At 41.8% G+C, this 26054-nt stretch overlaps 1 protein-coding gene and 1 pseudogene across 2 annotated transcripts in view; one reads left to right on the forward strand and one right to left on the reverse strand.

Moving 5' to 3' along the window:
• TBC1D12 (TBC1 domain family member 12) overlaps positions 1-11801 on the reverse strand; it is a 58603-nt gene extending 46802 nt beyond the window's left edge. For both annotated transcript variants that reach the window (XM_087702347.1, XM_087702346.1), the window contains exon 1: positions 10988-11801. In XM_087702347.1, coding sequence (XP_087558473.1) covers positions 10988-11715 — 728 coding nt within the window. In that variant the 5' untranslated portion in view covers positions 11716-11801. The remainder of the gene's footprint in view (positions 1-10987) is intronic.
• Positions 11802-17521: 5720 nt separating this feature from the next.
• On the forward strand, positions 17522-17626 carry LOC148042431 (U5 spliceosomal RNA; annotated as a pseudogene).
• The last annotated feature ends 8428 nt before the right edge of the window (positions 17627-26054 follow it).

The raw sequence follows: 26054 nt of genomic DNA on the forward strand, positions 1-26054 counted from the left end.
ACGTTTGGACATCCCTGGCATAACAAAACAGTGCTTTGTGCAGAATCGTATTTTCTGACGAACACACCTTATAATTCTGTTTTAAAAACAAATGTGTTTCTTTTGCGTGCCCTCTTGACACACCTTTATTTTAAATGGAATACAGGAGCCCCCCCGCCCTCCCCATTCACTCACACACCCCTGAAAGAAGATACTTTATCCTCCAGTCACATTACATTCTCATGAAGGATTTGCAGGAATACATCTTTCAACATTTAACGAGTTTCAAGTACAAAAGCAATTTTAAATTGGTTGATCTAGCAGCCTAATTGTGTAAGTTCAATTAGCCCGTCATAATTGCAAGCTGGTTGCCAAGTGCTTGAATGATGATCACGTGACTGTGGGAATGCTGCAACAGCTGCAATTGTGAGGACTGGCTGCGAGGCTCCTTGTTCAGTACTGTCGCAACTTTGAACAGTTGCTGAATGAATGGTCGTTAACCAAGGTCTAACTGTACAGGTAGTCCTTGACTTACGACCACAACTGAGCCCCAAATTTCTGCTGTTAAGTGAGAATGTCAGCGTTCCAAATATCACGCAGAATTAAATCAGAGTCCAAGGCAAAACTATCCTTAACGTTCCAATTTAATAAGTCAGACATGTTGGCACATCTGTGGAAATCCCAATTCTGAAAACTTCCTGGGAATCCACCCAGTTGAAAGTTGATGATCTTATCCCCCACACCCATAAATCAATCACATGGTCCAATCTTCTTCAGCCACGCTGGCATTTCCACCCATCTAGTTCCAGTCAGATGCAGAGGTGCAGAGACAAAAGATGACCTTGATTTCTAGAATGACAACAACGCATTCCACAATTCTACTCCTTTCTATTCCCCCCTCCCAATTACTACACTAATGAAACAGCATAGAAAAATAATAGTGTGTGTGGCAGGCCAAAAATCCTTAAAGGAATATAACTGCAGGCAAGGGACCTTGGAAGCCTTCTAGTCGAACTTCCTGCTCAGGCAGGAAATCCTATACCATTTCAGACAAATGATTGTCCAATTTCTTCTTAAAAACTTCCAGTTTTGGAGAAATCACAACTTCTGGAGGCAAGTTGTTCCAATGGATAATTGTTCTAACTCTCAGGAAAATGAGTTCGCTTAAAGACTGCAGTGTTTACCTGATGACTGCAATCCACTTAACGACTATGGCAATTCATTTAACAAGCACCAGGGAAATAAAGGTCATAAAATTGGGTTGATCGTGCAATGGCCTGCTTTATAGCTCTTTTATGATCTTGAGTCAAGGACTACTGTAATGCTGGAAAAATGGAAAGAAAATAAAGAGGACAATCAGAAGCAAGGTGATTAAATTACAGTAGCGATAAGCATACCTATTGAAAGACCTGAAGGCCCAGGTTACAGACAGATCATCGTGGATAAATCTATGTGATTGCTAAAAGTCAACAATGATTTGATGTCATGTAATCATCATCAAACAAATAAAAAGGGATACAAGCATTATGAGCAGCAGTATGCAACATTCTGCAGTTCTACAGTTCTACAATTTATTTATCTGTAAACTGTACGATATCTTTGACGTATATCCAGAAAATCAGTTTAATTTTTTTGTAATTAATATCAAATTAGGAAATAGTAGGTGACTTAGATGAAAAGCATTTTCATCTTTCATCATGCTTTTCATCTAAGCATATAGGCAGCCCTCAACTTAAAAGCACAATTAAGCCCAAAATTTTGCTAAGCAAGTCAGTTGTTAAGTGAGTTTTGCCCCATTTTACAATCTACCTTCTCACAGTTGTTAAGTGAATCACTGCAGTTGTTAAGTTAGTTACACAGTTGTTAAGGGAATCTGGCAGGAAGAGCCGAGGTGGCGCAGTGGTTAGGGTGCAGTACTGCAGGCCACTTCAGCTGACTGTTATCTGCAGTTCAGCGGTTCTAATCTCACCGGCTCAAGGTTGACTCAGCCTTCCATCCTTCCGAGGTGGGTAAAATGAGGACCCGGATTGTTGTTGGGGGCGATATGCTGACTCTGTAAACCGCTTAGAGAGGGCTGAAAGCCCTATGAAGCGGTATATAAGTCTAACTATTGCTATTGCTATTGCTTTGCTTCCTCATTGACTCCATTAGTCAGAAAGATGACCTCGGGACACTGCAACCCTCATAAATACATGCCAATTGCCAAGCTTCTGAATTTTGACCTCATGATCACAGGGATGTTGCAACAATCATAGGTATAAAAAACGGTCGTAAGTCATTTCTGTCGGTGCCACTGTGATAGTCACTAAATGAATGGTTTTAATGTCAAGGGCTGCACCTGTATTCAATTAAATATGCGTAAACTAAATCTCTAACAGCAGTTTTGTAAACACTGTAGATTGAGACAAAGGTGAAACTGATACCTGTGAAAGTCATTCAGTACGCTGGTAAATATTACCCACATAAATATGAAAAAGAAAAAAAGAATGAAATCACAACCAGAAAAACAAGTTTATAATCAAAGTGAAACATTCCGTTTCAGCTAAGTTACTGGGAGAACTTAAATTAAAACGACAGCTAACAGGCACTCTTTGCCTATATTCGTTCCTGTTTAAATTTGCGTTTATTAAAATATTGGATTTCTGAAACATCACAGCTGGAATAAAACATGCCACAGCACATTGCAGCCCTACAACATTCAGGTTTATCAACTTTTTAAGCAGGTTACTTATAGTCTTATCTCAGTACAAACTTCAGAGTAGAATGGAGGTGTGTCCTCATAGAATTTCATCTCTATTCATTTTTAGGTAAGCAATTCCTAAAACATTTTTCTCTTATAGTGCCATTAATGAAAGTACTGTATGTATAAAACACCTGAAAGACTGAATTATATTACTGAACTGCATTAACTCAAGAAATAAATTCTCCTTGGTAAATGAATTTAACTTTACAGTTTTAGCAGCGTAATTTACAATATTGCATATGATACATGTAATAAAAAGGATAACAATGTATGAAATACACCCCTCAGAGAGGGTCCGCAACTTGGGTGTCCTCCTGGATCCGCAGCTGACGTTAGAACACCATCTGTCAGCTGTGACCAGGGGGGCTTTTGCCCAGGTTCGCCTGGTGCACCAGTTGCGGCCCTACCTGGACCGGGAGGCACTTCGAATGGTCACTCATGCCCTCGTCACCTCAAGACTGGACTTCTGTAACGCGCTCTACATGGGGCTGCCCTTGAAGAGTGTTCGAAGATACAGTTGGTCCAGAATGCAGCCGTGCGAGCGATACTGGGTGTACCTAGATACACCCACGTTACACCCATCCTCCGCGAGCTGCACTGGCTCCCTATTGGTCTCCGAACGCGCTTCAAGGTGCTAGTCGTTACTTTTAAAGCCCTACATGGTTTAGGACCTGGCTACCTGAGAGACCGCCTTCTGCCACATACCTCCCAATGACCAATAAGATCTCACAGGTTGGGCCTCCTCCGGGTGCCATCAGCCGGGCAATGTTGGCTGGCGGTCCCTCGGGGGAGGGCCTTCTCTGTAGCTGTGCCGGCCCTGTGGAACGATCTACCCATAGAGATCCGGACCCTTACCACTCTCCCGGCCTTCCGTAAAGCCGTCAAGACCTGGCTGTTCCGGCAGGCCTGGGGCTGTTAATTAATGTCCAGCCCCACTTAGATAGAATGGATGGTGTGTAATTTTAACTACTGTATTTTTTAGTCTTAAATTTTTAAATGTTTTTATCTTGCTCTGTAAGCCGCCCAGAGTCCCACGGGATTGGGCGGCATACAAATTCTATTAAATTCTAAATTCTAAAAATGTGTGTCTGTCTATGTATATAAATTGCATTCAGCTATTTGATTTCCTTTACTCATTGGTCATTTTAGTCCAAATTTCCCATGCAGCTTACACTGAAGCAGTTGCATACTCCAGTAACGAAATGTTAGCAAGCCAACAACCAAGCTCAGAGAGCATCTAGGACTCCACAATTTGGACACTGCTACATCAAATACATTACTTCCGATGGGTATTTATGTAGCAGAGTGTTATAAGTACTTAAATACAGTTTCAATTTTCAGCCACAGTGTTACTGTGAAATGATTAACATTCTAACCCCTTATTAGCCCTGCTCAGAGATACAATCTTCAAAAGAAATTCTAGGCCGTAGCCTTAGCAGAAATTAAGCACTTGCTGTTCAATATGAAATGTTGACAGTTCATGTTACTACCAGATACAGCAACAAGTAACAACAAACACAGATTTCAGATTTTGCAGAACTTTAAAATGTGTAATTGTACGAAAGAAAAGGGACAAACCAATTGCCAAGGTGCAATTTTATCAGTTCTCAGAATGAACAATGGGACCAGATTAGATCCTCGGGATGCAGCAAAGTCCACGGGTTACATGCCCTTTTAACAATATTGTGGGGGCAATTTCATATATCTTCTGAATTTTCTAACTGACTCTAGAAGGGATACAGAACCAATTTTCCTCTCAGAAGGTATTATACCAGACACCGCTGACATTATTGTTGTTTTTACTTGCAACTTGTCAAAGCAAAAAGTGATGAATTGAGACAATTATCATAGAATCATAAAATTGGAGAGGTTTCCTTACATCCTTCAAAGCAAACTACGGTCACAGTGCAGGAATCCAAATTTAAGCATCGAAATAGATGGCTGCCTGAAGCATTCATTTCTACCATTTTAAATTCTGTCTAACCTCACATTCAGCCAAAATCTGTGTTAGCCTGTATCCTTCTCTCTGTGGCAATAGAAAATGAGTCTTGACTTTTGCGATCCCCCCTTCAGATACTTGGAAAAAGACTGCTGACGGTTTCCAACTAGTTCTCTTTCCCCAAAATCTATAAATTTATTCTTTATCTTGTCGTAGAATTTAGTTTTGCAGTGCCTTCATCATCCGTACTGCCCACCCCACCCCACCCCATTTTTTGCACCTGTGGCCAGTTGTCTGAACCTTTCTTAAAATGTCACATTTGTAACTGGACATGTTCTACCCATGACCCGTCAAAACCGCGGTCCACAAAAGCGCGCTCGACGAAAGCGCACATTTGACGTCATCACAGCGCGACGAAAAAAATTAAAAATTGAAATAAAAATAAAATTAAAGCAAGCCGATTCACATAAAGATAAGGGTTAGGTTTAGGGTTAGGGTTAGGGTTAGGTTAAGGGTTAGGGTTAGGTTTAGAGCGTTAGGGTTACGTTTAGCGTTAGGTTAAGGGTTAGCGTTAGGTTTAGCGTTAGGTTAAGGGTTAGGTTAAGGGTTAGGTTTAGGGTTAGATTTGGGGTTAGGTGAAGGGTTAGGTTTAGGTTTAGGGTTAGGGTTAGGTTTGGGGGGGTTAGGGTAAGGTTTTCGCTTTATTTTTACATTTATCGATCACAGCGCGATGTTTTCGTCGTGCTATGATGACGTCACGTACGCGCTTTCGTCGAGCGCGCTTTTGTCTACCGCGGTTTTGTGGTGGAACCGTTCTACCTGGTCTCTGATTAATAAAAAAGAAAATGGGAACTATTTACTTCGTGTAATTGAAACGTTATACGTCTATTGAGGCAATTCAAATTTGCATTTTGCCTTTTTAAAAGCCAAGTCATACTACTGACTCATATTTGATCAACGATCAAGCACAATTTCAAAATACTTCTCATATGAAACATAGGAGATACACTGAGTAATTCAGGCTTTGGTTTCTGCTGTCATACTATGAACCTCAAGACACAGAGCCAGGAGGGTGCCATGATTAAATGACCCACGGTCTATGCCATCTTCATCCTTGGGTGACTTTGGCCATTCATTCTCCCTCAGCCTAATCTACTTCGCAAAGTTGCTGTAGGGTAAACAAGAAAGAAGATTGGAAATCAAACGGCTTTCACATGATTATCTCAATCTTAAAAACTTAGGAACTCAACTTTTGCAGATATTATAATTAAATAATTTTATTACTCCACTCATCATAATTTGTTGATGTTTAGGAAATGCAGTTAGAAAAAAAAAACAGATGATTTTGAAATGGTGAAAAAATTGGATGCTAGAAAAAGCACTGGTCTAATTCTCTTACATGACTCTTATAAAAGTCTCTTATATCACTCAGGATAAATGGCACATTTCTGTAAATAGGATTAATACTTCCTTATTGATACATTTTCTAGATTAAGCTATATTATGAAAGGTAAAGAGCATTTCAGATGGAGAAGTGTTTCTGGATAATTGTTAAAGGAGCAACTGGCAACGAATCAGCTATTCATGAATACCGAGACATGAAATACTTTCTCAATACAAGAATCGCAATTCCGGCAAGTATTGTAAATTACATCAGATGTTTCAGCAAGATATTTAGCAAAATAGCAGTTGGCTATTTCAAAAGGATCTGTCCACTGTTATTTCCCTTTCCCCTCTTCTCTTCCCACCTTCACCAGGCAAAAGTTGAAGAAATGGATGAGTTTAAGTTTATTAGGTATGCTAAAACATATATCAACAACATAGTAGAAAAACTTAAAACACCCTACCATCCTACTTTTTAGCACAAAAAGGGCAGTCAGCATTAAAATTCCTCCTCTAAATAACTGCCATAATCCAGAAGCCATTCCACTGCACTGTTGTTAGAGCGAGAGAAGGAAAGAAGGGCCACCATCTATATTCTTCAAAAAAAATATTTTTTTTCTTGTTTGATTCTCCCACACTGGTGACCTAGGAGCCCTTCCACTGAGCTATTACAGGTGAGATTAGAATCCCTGTAACAGGAGCCAAGGTGGCGCAGTGGTTAAATGCAGCACTGCAGGCTACTGCTAGATCAGCAGGTCAGCGGTTCAAATCTCACTGGCTCAGGGTTGACTCAGCCTTCCATCCTTTCGAGGTGGGTAAAATGAGGACCCAGATTGTTGGGGGCAATATGCTGACTCTCTGTAAACCGCTTAGAGAGGCCTGAAAGGCCTATGAAGCGGTATATAAGTCTACTGCTATTGCTATTGCTATTAAGAACTGACACTATAATGATCTTGTTTTCTTTTACAAGCTCCATCTTGTTTTTCTTTTGTATCACAACTTTATAACAATAATTTATTTAACTGACTCTCAATAACTCTGGGTGGTTCATAATTACATTACAATAAAATTAATAAAACATAATGATAACGAATGACAAGCATAACAAGAGTTTTACTCTCCCTCCCTGAAGGTGTGGATGAAAAGCTGGATCTATAGATTGTAAACATCAAGGTAGAGACTCAAAAACTACCTATTTTTACTGTTTTTTCCCATAAGCTTGAGAGCATAAATTTATATATTTGTTACGTTTATTTATTTACTATAGGGCTACTCTACACAGCTAACATAACAAACATAACTTAAATGTAGTGTGACATAACATAAATGGCTTCAGTGTCCAGAACACTGAATACTGTATCAGTGTGTGATAGAATAAAACCCCTTTAGAAAAATGACTTAGAGAGGCAAATTTTTACTCCACCATTTCAGCACTCATTAACTCTTCCAGCATAACTGAAGCTAAGAACAAATAAGAATGCATTGGTCCTTCACGAAACTGAAAACACAGCACAGCCAAATAATGATGTAAGGTTTCATTCTTGAAAACTGCTCAATTTGGAGTATCTCATGCGTACCTAAAGAACAATTGTAACACTGCAACACAAACCTATAATAGAATTATTTTTCTTTCCTGTTAGCCTAACCATTGTAAAGCCTTTAATTACTTGTAGTAAAGAATATGAAAATATTATTTTGTAGTACAGTGAAACATGCAAGAGGAGAATGATTAGGAAACATTAGGGTTATAAACAGTAGGTCTCATTCTAACAGATATTCTAATGTGCTTGTGCGGCTACTTCAGAAGCTAATGACTTATCAAGGTAGGTTCTTCCACATGTCACAAAAAACAGCTCCCTGCTTCAAAAGTGATGTAGGCTTCTAAGGAAATGTAGAGGTCAAATTCCCTATGAATGTAGGAAAGCACCTTTTGCTTTCAAACGTGTAGCAATGCAAGATGCAGCTATTGTAACAACACACCTGATACAAAGCATTATCCCCATTCTCCATCAATATGGCATTTGGTGGTGAAGTAGAAAAAGCACTATCCAAAGCATAAAGTACCTCATTTACAGGTAGAAATCTCTTTGAGTGGAACAGAGCTAAAATATTTTTTTAAATGTACCCTATGTTAAGTATTAAATGAAGCAATGAATGCACCGGGGTTGAGTGTGCTTTAAGTGAATGGCATAGGGGCTGGGGGGGAGGGATGTATATTAGGCTTGACGAGGGGTGTTAGATTTTAAAGTAATATGATTGCACATGTATACTGTCTTCTCTTATTTTTTCTTTAAAACTAAGATATGTTAAGTATATTGATATGGAAGCATAAATACCATCAACATAGAATGGAGTTTGCTCAGAAGCGGAAATACACCAATGAGAGGAAGAGAGGGAAACAGAGGAGAGAAGAAAGATAGGAAGAGAGGGATAGGAGAGAGGGTAAGGGGGGAAGATGAGGAGGATAAGGAGGAGTGGAATGAAGAGAGAGGAGAAGGAGAAAAGAAAGGGAAGTAGAGTAGAAAAGGATGATGGAGGGAAGAAAGGAGGTAGGAGAGAGGCAGAAGAAAGAAGTGTATGGAGAGCAGAAGAGCTAATAATGGGATTTTATCTTTCTGGGCATTGATGACAAGAGGAACTGATGTAATTACTACTTAATACAATAGGATATTGGCTATGTAATAGTATACATGTGATTATATGTTATGAAAATGGAAAATAAAAAAAGTATAAAACAAAGTGAATGGCATACTCAATAAAAGGACGCCGCTCTGAAGGTTACACACGCATCCCTTACGTGTAATTTTCTTTGCCTTCAGAAGGCATTACTGGTTCATCGGCAATGAAGGGGCCATGCTTAAGACATCCCTAAACATTACCTGCTAAGATTTCTTTTTTTTCTTCTTCTTCCTTTCACAAAGAATTTCTTAGCCTAAGGTCTTTAGCAGGCCATCCCCTCATCCCACAGTTATTGTCAGGTGCTGCTTCATTTAATAATCAGGAAAGAAACCACTCAACTCCATTCTTAGAATTAAGTGTACTTTTACTAATTACAAACGAATAGTAGCAAAGCAAAGCTGAGTCTGAGTAAATTGGCGCGAAAGCAATGGATATCATGCATAATTCAATCCCCTCCCCTTGGCACCCCATATCATAGCCCAATAATATTTCACCCAACTGTCAGGTGGGAGATATCTTCAAAAAGCATCATCAGGCTGGAATGCCGGACAGTTGTCCTTGGCGGGAAACTCCCTTCCGCCACATGCGCAGAGAGATGGTCGGGACATTTTCTAATAACAATCCTCCAGCACATAATGATTCCCCTCCCAAATACCATGCCCTCCCTCCCCGTTTCAATGGCAGCCGAAGCAGCAACGAAGCAGAGGCTGACAGCTATATCCTTTGCAATACATCAGGGTACAATACCTGTACAACACAAGAAACCAAAACCTGCTTGGGGGGAGGGAGGGAACGGTGCAAATGAGCAACCTCACACCATCCATAATTCAGAGCCTTATTCAAGCTCTTGCAAAGCCAAGGCTTTGAAGGGAAGGGAAGACGCTCCTTCCACTGCAAGACTTACCTAACCAGGGGAAGGAAGGCCAGCAAGAATGGGGCGGCTGGGGGGAGCCCAGAATCTCGCAGGATCCGATTCTGGGTCGGTCACCGGGGACCAGGGCTTTGGGGTTTCCCCCCCCCCTCCCCGGAGCCTATTCTTCCCAGCTCGGATCCTGCACCGCCGTCCCGGGACACCGTCTATTCGTCCCACTCGCCTTCCTTGCGGCCATTGCACAAGTCGGGTCTGGGGCACCGGCACGCCCCGTACAAGGGAGGGGACCCCCATGAGTCATGGTGTGTTTGTATTGTTTGTGAGTGTGAGTGTGTGTGTTGTGTTTGTGTGTATTGCGTATGTGTTTATGTATTGTATTGTGTGTGTATTTCTTTTTCTGCTTCAAAAGTTTTATTTCTTTTAAAACACAAATATTTCAACATTCCTCAATCAATAAAACATCGAAGTAGTTTTTTTTGTATGCCCCTCCCTCCCTCTATTGTGTGTGTGTGTGTTGTGTGTGTGTGTGTTGTGTGTGTGTGTATTGTTTGTGAGTGTGAGTGTTGTGTTTGTGTGTATTGCATATGTGTTTGTGTATTGTACTGTGTGTGTATTTTTTTCTGCTTCAAAAGTTTTATTTCTTTTAAAACCCAAATATTTCAACATTCCTCAATCAATAAAACATCGAAGTACAGTTTTTTGTATGCCCCTCCCTCCCTCTATTGTGTGTGTGTATTGTGTGTGTGTGTGTGTGTTGTGTGTGTTGTGTGTGTTGTGTGTGTATTTTGTGTGTTGTGTAGTGTGTGTGTTGTGATTGTATTTGTGTGTGTATTGTGTATTGTTACTGTGTGTGTGTATTTTTTTTTCTGCTTCAAAAGTTTTATTTCTTTTAAAACACAAATATTTCAACATTCCTCAATCAATAAAACATCGAAGTAGTTTTTTTTGTATGCCCCTCCCTCCCTCTATTGTGTGTGTGTGGTGTGTGTGTGGTGTGTGTGTGGTGTGTGTGTATTGTGTGTGTTGTGTCTGTGTATTGTGTATTGTGTGTTGTGATTGTATTTGTGCATTTGTGTGTGTGTGTTGTGTCTGTGTATTGTGTGTGTTGTGTCTGTGTATTGTGTATTGTGTGTTGTGATTGTATTTGTGCATTTGTGTGTGTGTGTTGTGTCTGTGTATTGTGTGTGTTGTGTCTGTGTATTGTGTATTGTGTGTTGTGATTGTATTTGTGCATTTGTGTGTGTGTTGTGTGTGTTGTGTCTGTGTATTGTGTGTGTTGTGTCTGTGTATTGTGTAGTGTGTGTAGTGTGTTGTGATTGTATTTGTGCATTTGTGTGTGTGTGTTTGTGTATTGTGTGTGTGTATTCTCTCTCTCTCTCTCTCTCTCTCTTACCTTGTGAAAAATTCCGCGAAACTCGATCCGCCGATCCCGCTCAACCGTTTGGCCCGATGATCCCCTTGCTCCGAGCCTCCGGGCCCCGCCGCGTGAAGCCCTCCTCCTCCTCCTCCTCCGTCAGGGTCGTCGGGAGGCTCGGGAGGCGGCAAGTGCTCGGGGGCGCTGCGGCGACGGCTGACCTCGAAGGTGTTCCGGGAGTTGAGGCTGATGTCCATGAAGGCCAAGGCCGGCAGGCAAGGCAGAGCCCGGGCTGGGGAAGACAGGCTGCCCTCCGCCTCCTCGGGGGTCCCCGAGGAAGAAGAGGACGAGGAGGAAGAGGAGGCCGAGGAGGGCGACGGAGCCCCGGCGGCCGCCTCAGCCCCGGCCACGACGCTCAGGAACAAGCCGCCGTTGTGGAGCTGCGGCTGCGGCTGCTCGCCGAGGCGCTGCGCCTCAGAGGCCGCCGCCGCCGCCGGCGAGAGGAGCAGGAAGCCGGCGTCCCCGTTGGTCATCCTCCCTCCGCTGCAGGCGTCCCCGTTGGGCGGCCTCTTGCCGGCCAGGTAGCGATGCAGCCGGTCCCGGGAGCCTTCTCGGCTACCATCCCGAGGCCCGCCCGCTTCCGCCTCAGCCTCCTCCTCCTCCCCGTCCTCCTCCTCCTCCTCAGCCGCCTCAGCCTCCTCAGCGTCCCGGCCCGAGACAAGCAAAGCTGCGCCGCTCTGAGCTCCGGCATCCTCCGGCCCCACCATTTGCCGTCGAGGGAATCCAGCGGCCCGGCCGAGAGCGAGAGGACGCGCGGGGGAAGGAGGAGAAGCGGCTCCTCACGGCGCCCTCACGGAGCTGCTGAGGCCTCCCCTCAAACAGCTCCGTCGATGGTCGTGGCGGCGGGAGCGGCCTAAAGGGGCCCGGCTCGCGCAGGCGCATCCGGCCTCTTCTCCCCCCCGCCACACACACTCAGCGGTTCCTCAGAGGGGAGGCCGGCCTAACCATAGAGACGATTCCGTTGGTGCGGAAATGCAGCTTGTAAACATCCGGCGCGGTCTGGGGGGAGGAGGAGGGGGTGGTGGTGGTGGCGGGCTCCGCCCCTCCCCGAGTGAGATTGACAGGGAAGCCTTTCGGCCTTACCGTATACTCTCTAAGAGCGCAGCCTAGGAAACGAGTTCTACGAAAGGCTGGCTGGGAGAGAGCGCGTGTCCTTTCTTGGCTTGTTTGGAAGGAGGGTCTCGTGGGGGGGGGGAGGTGGAGGGGTGGGGGGCTCTTGTTTTGAGATATCATCACCTCTTTTTCGCCTCTTTCTCCCAACCTTCCCATGCTGAAATTTGGGGGAGTTTTGAAGTCCGCAAATTCTGAAGTTGTCCACCTTTGAAAATGAAGGAAGTTATATCTCCCAGAAAAAAATGAAATATCCTAGGAAATGTTGAAAAGGATAGAATATTTCTCTGGATGTGAAAAGGGAAGAAACGTGTTTTAAAAGACAGAACAGCTGCCTGTAGCTTTACATAATAAAGACTTCTCCACTTCAGCTCCAAGGGGGAAATGTTGAGAAGGCAGAATATTTCTCTGGATGTGAAAAGGAAGAAACGTGTTTTAAAAGACAGAATAGCTGCCTGTAGCTTTACATAATAAAGACTTCTCCACTTCAGCTCCAGGGGGAAAATGTTGAGAAGGCAGGATATTTCTCTGGATGTGAAAAGGGAAGAAACGTGTTTTAAAAGACAGAATAGCTGCCTGTGGCTTCCTGCCCACCCTCACTTTTGTCAATGGGCCATTAAGAAGGCCAAGCTAGTCCACTTTACATAATAAAGGCTTCTCCACTGCAACTGCAGTGGGAAATATTGAAAAGGCAGAATATCTCTCTGGATGTGAAAAGGAAGAAACATGTTTTAAAAGACAGAATAGCTGCCTGTAGCTTCCTGCCCACCCCAACTTTTGTCAATGGGCCATTAAGAAGGCCAAGCTAGTCCCTTTACGTAATAAATACTTCTCCACTTCAGCTCCAGGGGGAGATGGGATTAAAAGCATGATAATATTGGCCCTTTACTCAACTGACCACATGGCATCTGAGAACTCATCCATACCTGGATTCAAAACACAGCCCAGAGAGTAGCCCCTGCATGGCACCATGGGAGTCTTGACAACCAATCAGAATACATTTCTTACACAGGAACAGGAAACAGAGAGGTGGGACTGAACAGGGTATACAAAAGCCTAGCCAGCCCCTCCCTCAGCCCTTCTCTTCTTCTCCACCAACATTGAAGCATGTGATCCCCTTTTCTGTTCAGGGCTCAAGCCATGTGGTCCTGTCCACCATTAAAACCATCTTTCCAAGCAGCCTCCATGTCTCCAGTGTCTTTTTCCCCACTTGGAGCCGAACCCAGAAGGACATTTCTTTGATCAAAAACACTGAACGTTGTCCGATGTATTTTCGACTTAAGTTTCTGTGTGCACTTCATTCCTCAGATTAAGCTTCATTAAATATGAAATTCTCTCGTGAATAGGCATACCTAAAACTCTTAAGTTAGCTTGAATTGAAAGGTTGCGTATATCCCGCCCCTTGACGAAACATGATTTGATTTTGAGTCAGAGATGCACACCTTTCCTTGGGCTTTTTTCACTTATGATTTCAAAAGCCCACCAGCCAATATATATATAGGTTTAGATACAATTTAGATTTAGTATGACATGTGTCTCCAGCCCACATTTCTTCCAACACATAAAAAGGACTAATATTAATATATTAATGCTAATATTCACTGTATCATAGGTCTAGACTCTACTACTTCAGACTGCTGGCCATCCTCATGGGCAAATGACATTTCAGTACTTGTCATTAAACAACACAATGTGCTGATGAAAGAAATGCCCTTCTGGGTTCGGCTCCAAGAGGGGAAAAAGACACTGGAGACATGGAGGCTGCTTGGAAAGATGGTTTTAATGGTGGACAGGGCCACATGGCTTGAGCCCTGAACAGAAAAGGTGATCACATGCTTCAATGTTGGTGGAGAAGAAGAGAAGGGCTGAGGGAGGGGCTTGCTAGGCTTTTTATACCCTGTTTAGTCCCACCTCTCTGTTTCCTGTTCCCGTGTAAGAAATGTATTCTGATTGGTTGTCAGACTCCCATGGTGCCATGCAGGGGGCTACTCTCTAGGCTGTGTTTTGAATCCAGGTATGAGTTCTCAGATGCCATGTGGAGAGTTGAGTAATATCCCTTCCCCCTGCAGCTGCAGTGGAGAAGTCTTTATTATGTAAAGTGGGCTAGCCTGGCCTTCTCAATGGCCTATTGACAAAGTGGGGATGGGCAGGAAGCTACAGGCAACTATTCTGTCTTTTAAAGCATGTTTCTTTCTTTTCACATCCAGAGAAATATTCTGCCTTTTCAATATTTCCTAGGATATTTCATTTTTTCTGGGAGAGGGCTGGATGATAACTTCCCACAGTGCTAAAAAAAATTTTTTTTAAATATCAAAACTGGAGGGGGAAAAACTGATTAACCTTTCCACTGATATTCCAATTTTCTATTTGCAAAACAGAAGGATAAAAAAAACACCACATAAAAGAAATCAAAATAATAAAAAGAAAAATAATAAAATAATAACACACACCCAAACTCCAGCCACAATACCCATATGTAACTAAATGGTGGCAGGTTATTGCTATTGCTATTACTATTGCTTAACAACCATTTGTTTAGCAACTGTTGAAAGCGTTACAGTGGCACTGAACGAATAGTAGTTATGGCCTCTAGTTGAATTTGATCTGGTTTTGTGTATCAGAAGTCAAATAGAAAACATAGATATGTAATGCCAAAGCAGAACAGAATATTGCCTTGAAGATTAAGTACAAATAGCTTACTTATTTCAGGATCAACTCTGCACCGCACACCACTCTGATTCTCACGGTGCACTTGAAACTTTGTTCTAGGTAAACCATCTTCCATAGCCAAGATATTAAACCTTTCCAGAGGAAAAAGGTATCTTGATTTCCTTTCAGCTTCCCCTGCCCCACATCCCCGGGCATAGTTACGATGCCAAAGAAAGAAATGTAATGCGAGGTCAAGGTAAGCTAATGATCAGAATTTTTGAGCCAACTGACTGAAAACCATCTTCTCTCCCTCCCTCCTCTCCTTCTCTTTCTCTCTCTTCCTCCCTCCTCTCCTTCTCTTTCTCTCCCTCCCACCCACCTCTCCTTCCCTCTTTCTTCTTCCCCTACCTCTCCTCCACATCTCACCTTATTTTCTCTTTCTTTTCTTTTCTCCCCTAGAGTATAAAGTATAGATTCAACTAAATAGCAATATAACTGAGAAGGAGAGAGAGTAGGAGGAAGAAGAAATGTGGAGGAGAGGTAGGGGAAGAAGAAAGAGTTAAGGACAGGTGGGTGGAAGGGAGAGAAAGAGAAGGAGAGGAGGGAGGAAGGGAGAGAAAGAGAAGGAGAGAGGGTAGGAAGGAGAAGAAAAAGGGTAGGAGTAGGGAAGAGGTAAGGGAAGGAAGAAGGGGAAGGAGAGGAGGAAGGAAGGAAGGAGAGAAGGAAGGGAGGGAGAAAAGAAAAGAAAGAGAAAATAAGGTGGTGTCATAGCAGGTGTGAAGGATGGTAAACAATGCATTCCAAATTATACCTTATATCCTTTTAAATGGAATAATAATAATATAAGAATGGCAAAGAAAAAGAATAACTATGTGAATGTATACCTAGAACTGCATGTAAGAGAATAGATGACAGTAAAAATATAAAGCACAATATAGGTAAATAATACTTGATCATAAGTAGCTAAGTATAAATAAATATAGAATTGTACATAAAAATGGATAACGAATAAGGAGATTATGAATGCAAGATAGAAATGTATAGAAGGGAAAACACTAAATGCAAAGAAACCGATTCGGAACTGCGGTATGATATACGATGGAACTTATTGTTCCTATGTTGTTTTTCAGTTATGCGTTTGTTTCTGTTGATGTGTTTATATGTTCTGTTGATGTGCTTATGAGTATAAAAATAATAATAAAAATAATTTAAAAAAAAGAAAATCATCTTCAATTCTTTGTGTGTTACAAAATAGAAAAGGGGACAATATAAAAAAAGATTATCAACTGTTTGATGCCAGTGATGGAATTAAGACTTATCTTCTCTGTGCAGTCAAGGACTCTCCTAGTAAAAGTTTTTCCTGCTAATCTGATTAAAAACGGAATCTTTCACATTAGCCAGTGCATGCTTGCTGTTCAAGGACTCTTAAAGCTTCTACAGTAGAGAATTGCTTTGCCTAGGAACACGCTATGAAGCTGCCCATAATAGGGCTCTATAAAGCTTTAGAATAGCAATAGCAATAGCAGTTAGACTTATATACCACTTCATAGGGCTTTCAGCCCTCTCTAAGCGGTTTACAGAGTCAGCATATCGCCCCCACAGTCTGGGTCCTCATTTCACCCACCTCGGAAGGATGGAAGGCTGAGTCAACCCTGAGCCGGTGAGATTTAAACCGCTGAATTGCAGATAACACTCAGCTGAAGTGGCCTGCAGTACTGCACTCTACCCACTGCGCCACCTCGGCTCTCTGTCTATCAAACCAAACTATCAATCTATCATCTATCTATCTATCTATCTATCTATCTATCTATCTATCTATCTATCTATCTATCTATCTATCTATCATCTATCATCTATCATCTATCTATCATCTATCTATCTATCATCTATCTATCTATCACCTATCACCTATCGATCTATCGATCTATCAATCTATCGATCTATCAATCTATCGATCTATCAATCTATCATCTATCTATGTATCTCTACCTACCTACATCTCTCTCTCTCTCTCTCTTTTTCTACCTATCATCTATCTAGCAATAGCAATAGTTAGACTTATATACCGCTTCATAGGGCTTTCAGCCCTCTCTAAGCAGTTTACAGAGTCAGCATATATTGCCCACACAGTCTGGGTCCTCATTTCACCCACCTCGGAAGGATGGAAGGCTGAGTCAACCTTGAGCCGGTGAGATTTGAACCGCCGAACTGCAGATAGCAGTTAGCTGAAGTGGCCTGCAGTGCTGCACTCTAACCACTGCGCCACCTTGGCAAGGTCAACTTAAGAGTAAAGCCACAACTTGGAGGTGATTGGCCCCTCCCATAGGAAAGGGAAGAGGAGTGAATAGGGAGTAGGCTTTTGCGGGAAACCATTCATTCATTCGGTTGTGTCAAGAGTGGAAAGTTCTGTTTGTAACTATAAGAGACCCCGTGCCAAGTTCCGCCTTGCCTTTGGAAACTGGTTATTTGGCAGCTCGCCCCACAAGATAAAGTTCATAGCTGGTAAACATTCCTCTGAAAGGCTGTTTGCTAAGCCTTGAGGGCTGTGAATGAAAGGAATTCACAGTCGTGTAAATAAAAGGGGTTTGGCCAGGAACAAGACTCTGCTTCTTGATGTTTAAGGAAGCCTGGGTCACAACATTAGCATTCAGTTCACCCAAACCTGTCCGAATCAGCTGAATCCCACTCCTGGCTATGAATGAGACTTCCAAAAAAAAGCCAGCTGCATATGCAGACTCAGAAACCATCAGGGTTATACTCTGGTTTCTCTTCAGATCGTATAAATCTTTTCGCCTTTTACTAAAGATTTCCGTGGAGAGGAACATTTATGAGTTTCGATGGACCACTCAAACGAGAGATATAAACGAGGCTGGCAAAAATGGATCGATTATGTACAGAATAAATACGGGACTAAGAAATTCCAGATAGCTTATGATTAAGATCAGGGATGATATAAATTGTTTAAAGTTAGCCTAGCAAGGAGGAGCTAAGTTCAATTTATCAATTCTCTATTCTTTTTCCCAATATATTTTAGACTGTTTTTGTTAAAGATTTATACCGTGTATGGGTTCTGGGAAGACGGGGGAGGGAAGGCTGGGGGGGGGGGGTTGGGGGGAGGGAGGGATGTATATTAGGCTTGAGGAGGGGTGTTAGATTTTAAAGTAATATGATTGCACATGTATACCGTCTTCTCTTATTTTTTTCTTTAAAACTAAGATATGTTAAGTATATTGATATGGGAGCATAAATACCATCAACACAGAATGGAGTTTGCTCAGAAGCTGAAATACACCAAGTGAAGGAGAGGAAGAGTGGGAAACAGAGGAGAGAAGATGGGAAGAGAGGGATAGGAGAGAGGAAGAGTGGGAAACAGAGGAGAGAAGAAAGATGGGAAGAGAGGGATAGGAGAGAGGAAGAGTGGGAAACAGAGGAGAGAAGAAAGATGGGAAGAGAGGGATAGGAGAGAGGGTAAGGGGGGAAGATGAGGAGGATAAGGAGGAGTGGAATGAAGAGAGAGGAGAAGGAGAAAGGAAGGGGAAGTAGAGTAGAAAAGGATGATGGAGGGAAGAAAGGAGGTAGGAGAGAGGTAGAAGAAAGAGGTGTATGGAGAGCAGAAGAGCTAATAATGGGTTTTTATCTTTCTGGGCGTTGATGGCAAGAGGAACTGATGTAATTACTACTTAATACAATAGGATATTGGCTATGTAATAGTATACATGTGATTATATGTTATGAAAATGGAAAATAAAAAAAGTATATTTCAAAAAAAAATTAGAAACAATCAGGGTTAGACTTTGAAACAGATATGGGAGCAAGCTTTGTAAATGATGCAGTTGCTTTCATGGTTCTGAGAAGAGGGGCTTTACCGGTGCTAAAATGTTCTCCAGTCAATTACATTTATTCTTTTCTACCCTGTCCTTAGTCATAGTAACGGTGCTGGTATTGTTAGATTATCAAATGTCAAGAGTGAAAATTAATATAGGTAGTCCTCTGCTTGCAATCACAATTGAGCCCAGAATTTCTGTTGTTAAGTGAGACATTTTTAAGTGAGTTTTGCCCCATTTTTACAACATTTCGTGCCACAGTTGTTAGCAATAGCAATAGCAGTTAGACTTATATACCGCTTCCTAGGGCTTTCAGCCCTCTCTAAGCGGTTTACAGAGTCAGCATATCGCCCCCAACAACAATCCGGGTCCTCATTTTACCCACCTCGGAAGGATGGAAGGCTGAGTCAACCTATCTATCTATCTATCTATCTATCTATCTATCTATCTATCTATCTATCTATCTATCTATATATATATATATATATATATATATATATATCATCTATCATCTATCTATCTATCATCTATCTATCTCTCTATCAATCATCTATCTATCATCTATCATCTATCATCTATCATCTATCTATCTATCATCTATCATCTATCATCTATCATCTATCTATCTATCTATCTATCTATCTATCTATCATCTATCTATCTATCTATCTATCTATCTATCTATATATATATATATATCATCTATCATCTATCTATCTATCATCTATCTATCTCTCTATCAATCATCTATCTATCATCTATCATCTATCATCTATCTATCTATCATCTATCATCTATCATCTATCATCTATCTATCTATCTATCTATCTATCTATCTATCATCTATCTATCTATCTATCTATCTATCTATCATCTATCTATCATCTATCTATCTATCTATCTATCTATCTATCATCTATCTATCTATTATCATCTATCTATTGATCAATCTATCGATCTATCAATCTATGATCTATCTATGTATCTCTACCTACCTACCTACATCTCTCTCTCTCTCTTTTTCTACCTATCATCTATCTAGCAATAGCAATAGTTAGACTTATATACCGCTTCATAGGGCTTTCAGCCCTCTCTAAGCGGTTTACAGAGTCAGCATATTGCCCCTAACAACAATCCGGGTCCTCATTTTACCCACCTCGGAAGGATGGAAGGCTGAGTCAACCCTGAGCCGGTGAGATTTGAACAGCCGAACTGCAGAACTAGCAGTCAGCTGAAGTAGCCTGCAGTGCTGCATTTAACCACTGCGCCACCTCGGCACTCTTAAGTGAAGTGAATCACTGAAGGTATTCAGTTATCTCATCCGGTTGTTAAGTGAATCTGGCTTCCCCTGTGACTTTGCTTATCAGAGGTCGCAAAAGGAGATCACGTGACCACCCCAACCGGTCATAAATATGAACCAGTTGCCCAGGAGCTGAATTTTCATCACGCAACCATGGGGATGCTACAAAAAACGTTCTAACTGTGACAAAATTCAGCGCTGTTATAACTTTGAGCAGTCACTGAACTTCTGTAAGTCAAGAACTCCCTGTTTGCATGACGTTTATTTATTTAATTAATTTTTATAGCCTCCCATCTCAGCAAACGACTCACAATTCAGAAACAAATATTACAATTAAAATCTTTGAAACATTTTAAAACGATAAAAATAGTAAAAAAAAAACAAAATAAAACACTAAAACATTCAAATGTCTAACTCAAGGGCACACAAGCAAGACGTCGGGCCTGTTATTTCACAAAGCAAACCTTGGAAACATTTGAAAATAGTATTTATGCGAGGCAAAGATTTCAGAGGGAAGGATATTAGATCAGCTGAAAGTTTCAAGTTATTTAAAATCCAGCAAAAAAATAAATGTTACCCTTTTTTTTCCCCTCGCAGAAACATGACAGAATTTGAGTTGCTGAATTTGTTAAAGTATAGCTTCAAACTTTTATCAGAATTTCCTTAATGCGATTTTCTACGGAATGCACCTTATTTGAATATGCATGTGTCAAGATATGAGACCAAATACTTCCTCCTAACATTTTACATTGCAGGGTGTATCCCAGTGTAGAGATCAAAACAAGTTTGTCCTGTCCTAAGCCAATCTTGTGTGTCAAACTCAATGTCACCCTTATTACTGTGTTGATCCTTCATCAAATATTTTTTTTGTCCCGCATTTACTGTTTTACCTTGTCATCGGATCTGTTTGGTTTAATATTACAAAGTTCTTTTTCCCGCAGGTTTATAACTCAACTATAAAAGTACAGTCCAGAAACTTGGCATGAAGTATCTCCATCTGGAAGTTAAATACTTCAAAGCACATTTGGAAACGTTTGGTTGCTTACAGGGATAATGCTGAGAGGTTTCAAGATTTATGTTTTTGTTCCACTATTGTGCCTTCCATAACTCACTGTGATTTATTTCTAGAGGTCCCCGTTAGAAGATGTAGCATTAAACCGGGTACTTTAGGAGTCTATCAATACTGTCACTAAGAGTTCATATTGACTTGACAGCAATTATTTTTTTAACAAATATTTCAAACTCAATAGAATAGACAAAATTAAATTAGTGTCAGGCCTGCAATTATATTTCTTTTAGAATTTTGGCCTGCCACACTTTCTCTTATTTCATTATGCTGTTTCTTTAGTATAGTCGATGGGAGGGGGGAATAGAAGGAGTAGGCTTGTGGAATGTATTGCTTTTCATTCTTTACTAGAAGCCAAGGTCATCCTTTGTCTCCGCACCAGTACACCTGACCGGAAGAAGCTGGGTGTGGATGCCAGCGTGGAAGAATAAGATTGGACCATGTGATGGACTGTGGGTGTGGGGACAAGATCATGAACTTTTAACCGGGTGGGATTCTGATGCAACTTCCAGAGTTGGAATCCCACAGCACGATGCCAACGTGCCTGTCTTATTAAATTGGAACTTTAAGCATAGTTTTGCCTTTGACTCTGATTTAATTCTGCATGGTATTTGGAACGCTGACAATTAGCAGAATTAAGACAATGAAATAATAAAGATGGAACTAAAATATACTTGATAGCAGCAGATAAATACTTAATGATTAATGAGCTATAGTGATTAAAGAATATATACTAGGCACATATATTTCCTTAACCGTTAAGAAAGCTATCTTTCTAATAGCTATGAGGCTAACCTCGGGAGGAATGACTCCTAAAAGATCTTAATTTAAACAACAGGAATACCTCCCTGCTTCGTTTCCAGTGGTGGGTTTCAAAAATTGTTTGAACCTACTCTGTGGGTGTGGCCTCCTGTGTGGGAGTGGCTTGCTGCCCATGTGACCGGATATGAAGGTGCCGACGATACTTGTCAGAACCACCTTAAATTATCTCACACACAGCACTGGCATGCATAAGAATATGATTAAACTTGTTTTTTAAAAGGCATCTTTGGTTTGCGTTAAAACAACTTCAACGCACGCAATGTTCTGATTGCACCACAAACGCAGTCGTCATCCTTACCTTTCACAGAGTTTTATAAATAGGAGCATGATAGTGTAGAATAATCATATCCAAGGACCAGTAGTGGGTTTCAAAAAATTTTTGGAGCCTCTTCTGTAGGTGTGGCCTGCTTTCCGGGTCCACTGGTGGAACCTCTTCTAACCGGTTCGGTAGATTTGACGAACCGGTTGTACCGAATAAGTGCGAACTGGTAGGAACCCACCTCTGTTCGTTTCTATTATGTTTGTTCATAACCAACAAGGCAGGGCTTCGTAGCTATGTTTAGCTTCCACAACAGCGTCTGAATTACACAATCACACAATCTGGGGATGATCATGTAATAGATTGATTACAAAAGTGGTGGTTTTCACTTTTTATACTTCCCTTCTGCTTCAAAAGAAGTGGTTCTTAGCCGAAATGGCAAAAATTTCAGCATATCTTAAAGAACATTCAAACGAGAGGTATCAACGAGACTGGAAAAAATGGATTGATTATATACAAAGCAAATACGGGACTAAGAAACTCCAAATAGCTTATGCTTAAAATCAGTAACAACTTAAACTCTTAAAAATTTGGGTAACAGCAAGAAGCTGAGTTCAATGTAGAGATATTTTAGACTGTGATTGTCAAAAAGTTATACCATGTATGGGCTCTGGGAAGTCGGGGGGAGGGAAGGGAGGTGGGGATCTAGGGGGAGTGGGGGAGGGGGAAAATATAATTTGTGTCAAATTTTAAAGCATGATTGCACTTGTATACTGTGGCTTTTTAATGTTAGTGTCAAAACAGAACAAACTGAATATATTGGAAGGTAATAGAAGTATACCGAAGGGAGGAGCTGAGTGAAAGAAGAAGGAGGGTGGAGAGGGTGAGAGAGAGGAGGAGGAGAAGGAAGGGAGGGAATGGATTAAGAGAGGGAGTGATAGGGTTAGGGTTAGATGGAGGGGGAAGGGAAGTAGGTGTAGAGGGGTATGAGAGAAGGAAGAATGAAAGTTGGAGGGGGATGAAAGAGGGTGTATGGTGGGCTAAGGCGTTATATTGGGTTTGTATTGCAGGGGGCATTTTCTATATAAGTGAGGGCTGTGTTTATTACCCAATGTTATATGCCTCGGTTATGCACAGTAAACATGTGATTGTATAGAATGAAATGGAAATAAAAAGACTTGTGGAAAAAAAAAAAAGAAGTGGTTCTTAGAAAAGAGGAAAGAAATATATGGCTGGAGAAGAAGAGAAGTTGCATGCATGAATGTAGGTAATATGCAAATTTGCTTATAAACAATGATGAATGTGCCTGAACACACTAACTGGCTCATCCCTTCTCCTCAACATACCCCACCAATGGCAACCACGGTTCAACGCTTCGCCTGTCATCTGCCTGTGAAACTTTCACTCTCACTAACCAGACAAACACAAAAATAACTCTCTTCCTATCCACCGAGGTTGCCGTGGATAGAAATATTTAACCGACTACACTGGTCGCTCATGTTGCTGGTATGACGGTTATTGGAAAGGCATGTGGAGTGGTGCAGAAAGGGTCACTATTAGCACTATCAGACAGCAGTGACGTGCGGTGAGATTTAGGGCTGGTGAGGCAGCTTTTTAGACTTGTGGACTTCAACTCCCAGAATTCCACAGCCAGGCATGCTCAGTTCCGATTTAAAGCGACAGCATTTTTCCCCCTTGCAAAATAAGTTTTCCCATTCTTTTTCTTCTCCCTCCCTCCCCCTTCTCTCAAACAGACACACGCACACAGAGAACTTGGATCCCTCTCTCACTCTCAAACAAACACAGAAGTTGGATTGGATATATTTTCCAAAGGCTTGAAAGCAGCTCCTCTGCCATACCCCGCCTTCCCCTGCTGCCTTCTGATCAAACTTTTTGAATTCCTCCCCCCTCCCCACACACGCACCTTTTCCAGCTGTTTCAGAGACGATTTCAACTCTGCCCTCATGAAAGGCCAGAGCTCTGAGTCAGACTGAGCTAGTTGCTCCCAGAGAACTCTAAAAAGCCTCTAAAAATGCCCCCTACAGGAGGCGAGAGAACACGTGCCTCCTTTGCATATTAAATTTTTTGCTTGTTAACCCTTGCTTAACTCTTAAAAGGCGAAAAATTCCTTATGCACAGGAGGCCCCTAGTTCTCTGGCCTCCTCCTATAGTTAACACAAAGCACTGTTCCAAGTCACTGTGAATCTGGCAGCAACTACCTTGGCTTTAATTATTTTTAAAAAATTCTTTAAAATTCTTTCCTTTTCCTCATGACTGGTGAGGCCACGCCTCCCCTGCCTCTAGTGACTGCACGTCCCTGATCAGAGAGGACTAACTAAGACAGGCCATTTTATCCTTGTTGTCCTGAAAGGCCTATGAAGCGGTATATAAGTCTACTGCTATTGCTATTGCTATTGTATCCTTCCATTCGTGCTCTCCTACCAGTGGTGGGTTTCAAAAATTGTTCGAACCTACTCTGTGGGTGTGGCCTCCTTTGTGGGAGTGGCTTGCCACCCATGTGACCGGGTGGGAGTGGCTTGCCGCCCATGTGACCGGATATGAAGATGCCGACGACACTTGTCTGAACCATCTTAAATGACCCCACACACAGCCCTGGCATGCATAAGAATAGGGTGTAAACTTGTTTTTTAAAAGGCATCTTTGGTGTGCGTTAAAACAACTTCAACACACGCAATGTTCTGATTGCGCCACAAACGCAGTAGTCATCCTTACCTTTCAGAGAGGCACTGAGTTTTATAAATAGGAGCATGATAGTGTAGAATAATCACATCCAAGGACCAGTGGTGGGTTTCAAAAAATTGTTGGAACCTCTTCTGTAGGTGTGGCCTGCTTTCCGAGTCCACTGGTGGAACCTCTTCTAACCGGTTCGGTAGATTTGACGAACCGGTTCTACCGAATAGGTGCGAACTGGTAGGAACCCACCTCTGTCTCCTACATACATACAGCTTCCAGATTTCTCCTATTTTGAGCTCAAAGAAAGCCATTATGTGGCCCATGTTTATAAAGAGTCCTAAGAAACTTTCTACAACTCTGTTAAACAAACTCATTAGTTATATAGTTATCAAAGTTCAACACTTGGGATTACTCCAAGTCTGTAGTCAGAGCGAAAGAGCAAGACAACCTCAGTAAAACAAGACACTGATTAATCTAATGTAGAACAAAGCCGGGGGGGGGGGGGGTAACATTCTTCAAACAAGTGCATTCCCTTCCTTAGCCACATTTATGGTTGTGTGAAAGAAAGAACACTATATTTTTATCGATTTGTTTGTATACTCTGTGATGTTTATAGTTTGCAAGTCCTTGCATGAGTTATTATATAACTAGGCCAATTCCAGAGAAAAGATAGTGCTGGCTGTTTTGGTTTCACTTGAACTTATGCAGAGATTTCATGCTGGAAGTTTAAAAACTGAAAAGGACGAATTCGGCTGGTGGCTGATTTCCAGCTGATAGAAGAAGGAGCCTCAACGTTGAAGGGAACAAGGCAGAGGGGGAGGAAAGAGTGAATCTTCTAATGTAAGGACACTTCTACACCATCCGTTTCCTCTCTCTAAGTCCTCTCCGTTGGAAATTGCGACCAATCTAGAAATATGGGAAATGTGCTGAAATTACTGTCAGTCCTGGACTCTATGGTTGACCAAGAGGTGGATTGCAGTGGTGGGTTTCAAAAATTGTTGGAACCTACTCTGTGGGTGTGGCCTCCTTTGTGGGAGTGGCTTGCCACCCATGTGACCGGATGGGAGTGGCTAGCCGCCCATGTGACCGGATATGAAGATGCCGACGACACTTGTCAGAACCACCTTAAATGACCTCACACACAGCCCTGGCGTGCATAAGAATAGGATGTAAACTTGTTTTTTAAAAGGCATCTCTGGTTTGCGTTAAAACAACTTCAACACACGCAATGTTCTGATTGCACCACAAACGCAGTAGTCATCCTTACCTTTCACAGAGGCACTGAGTTTTATAAATATGAGCATGATGGTGTAGAATAATCC

Source organism: Thamnophis sirtalis, unplaced genomic scaffold, assembly GCF_051295495.1.
Source record: "Thamnophis sirtalis isolate CommonGarterSnake01/CBP01778 unplaced genomic scaffold, rThaSir2_p1.2 scaffold_15, whole genome shotgun sequence".
NCBI lineage: Eukaryota > Metazoa > Chordata > Lepidosauria > Squamata > Natricidae > Thamnophis > Thamnophis sirtalis.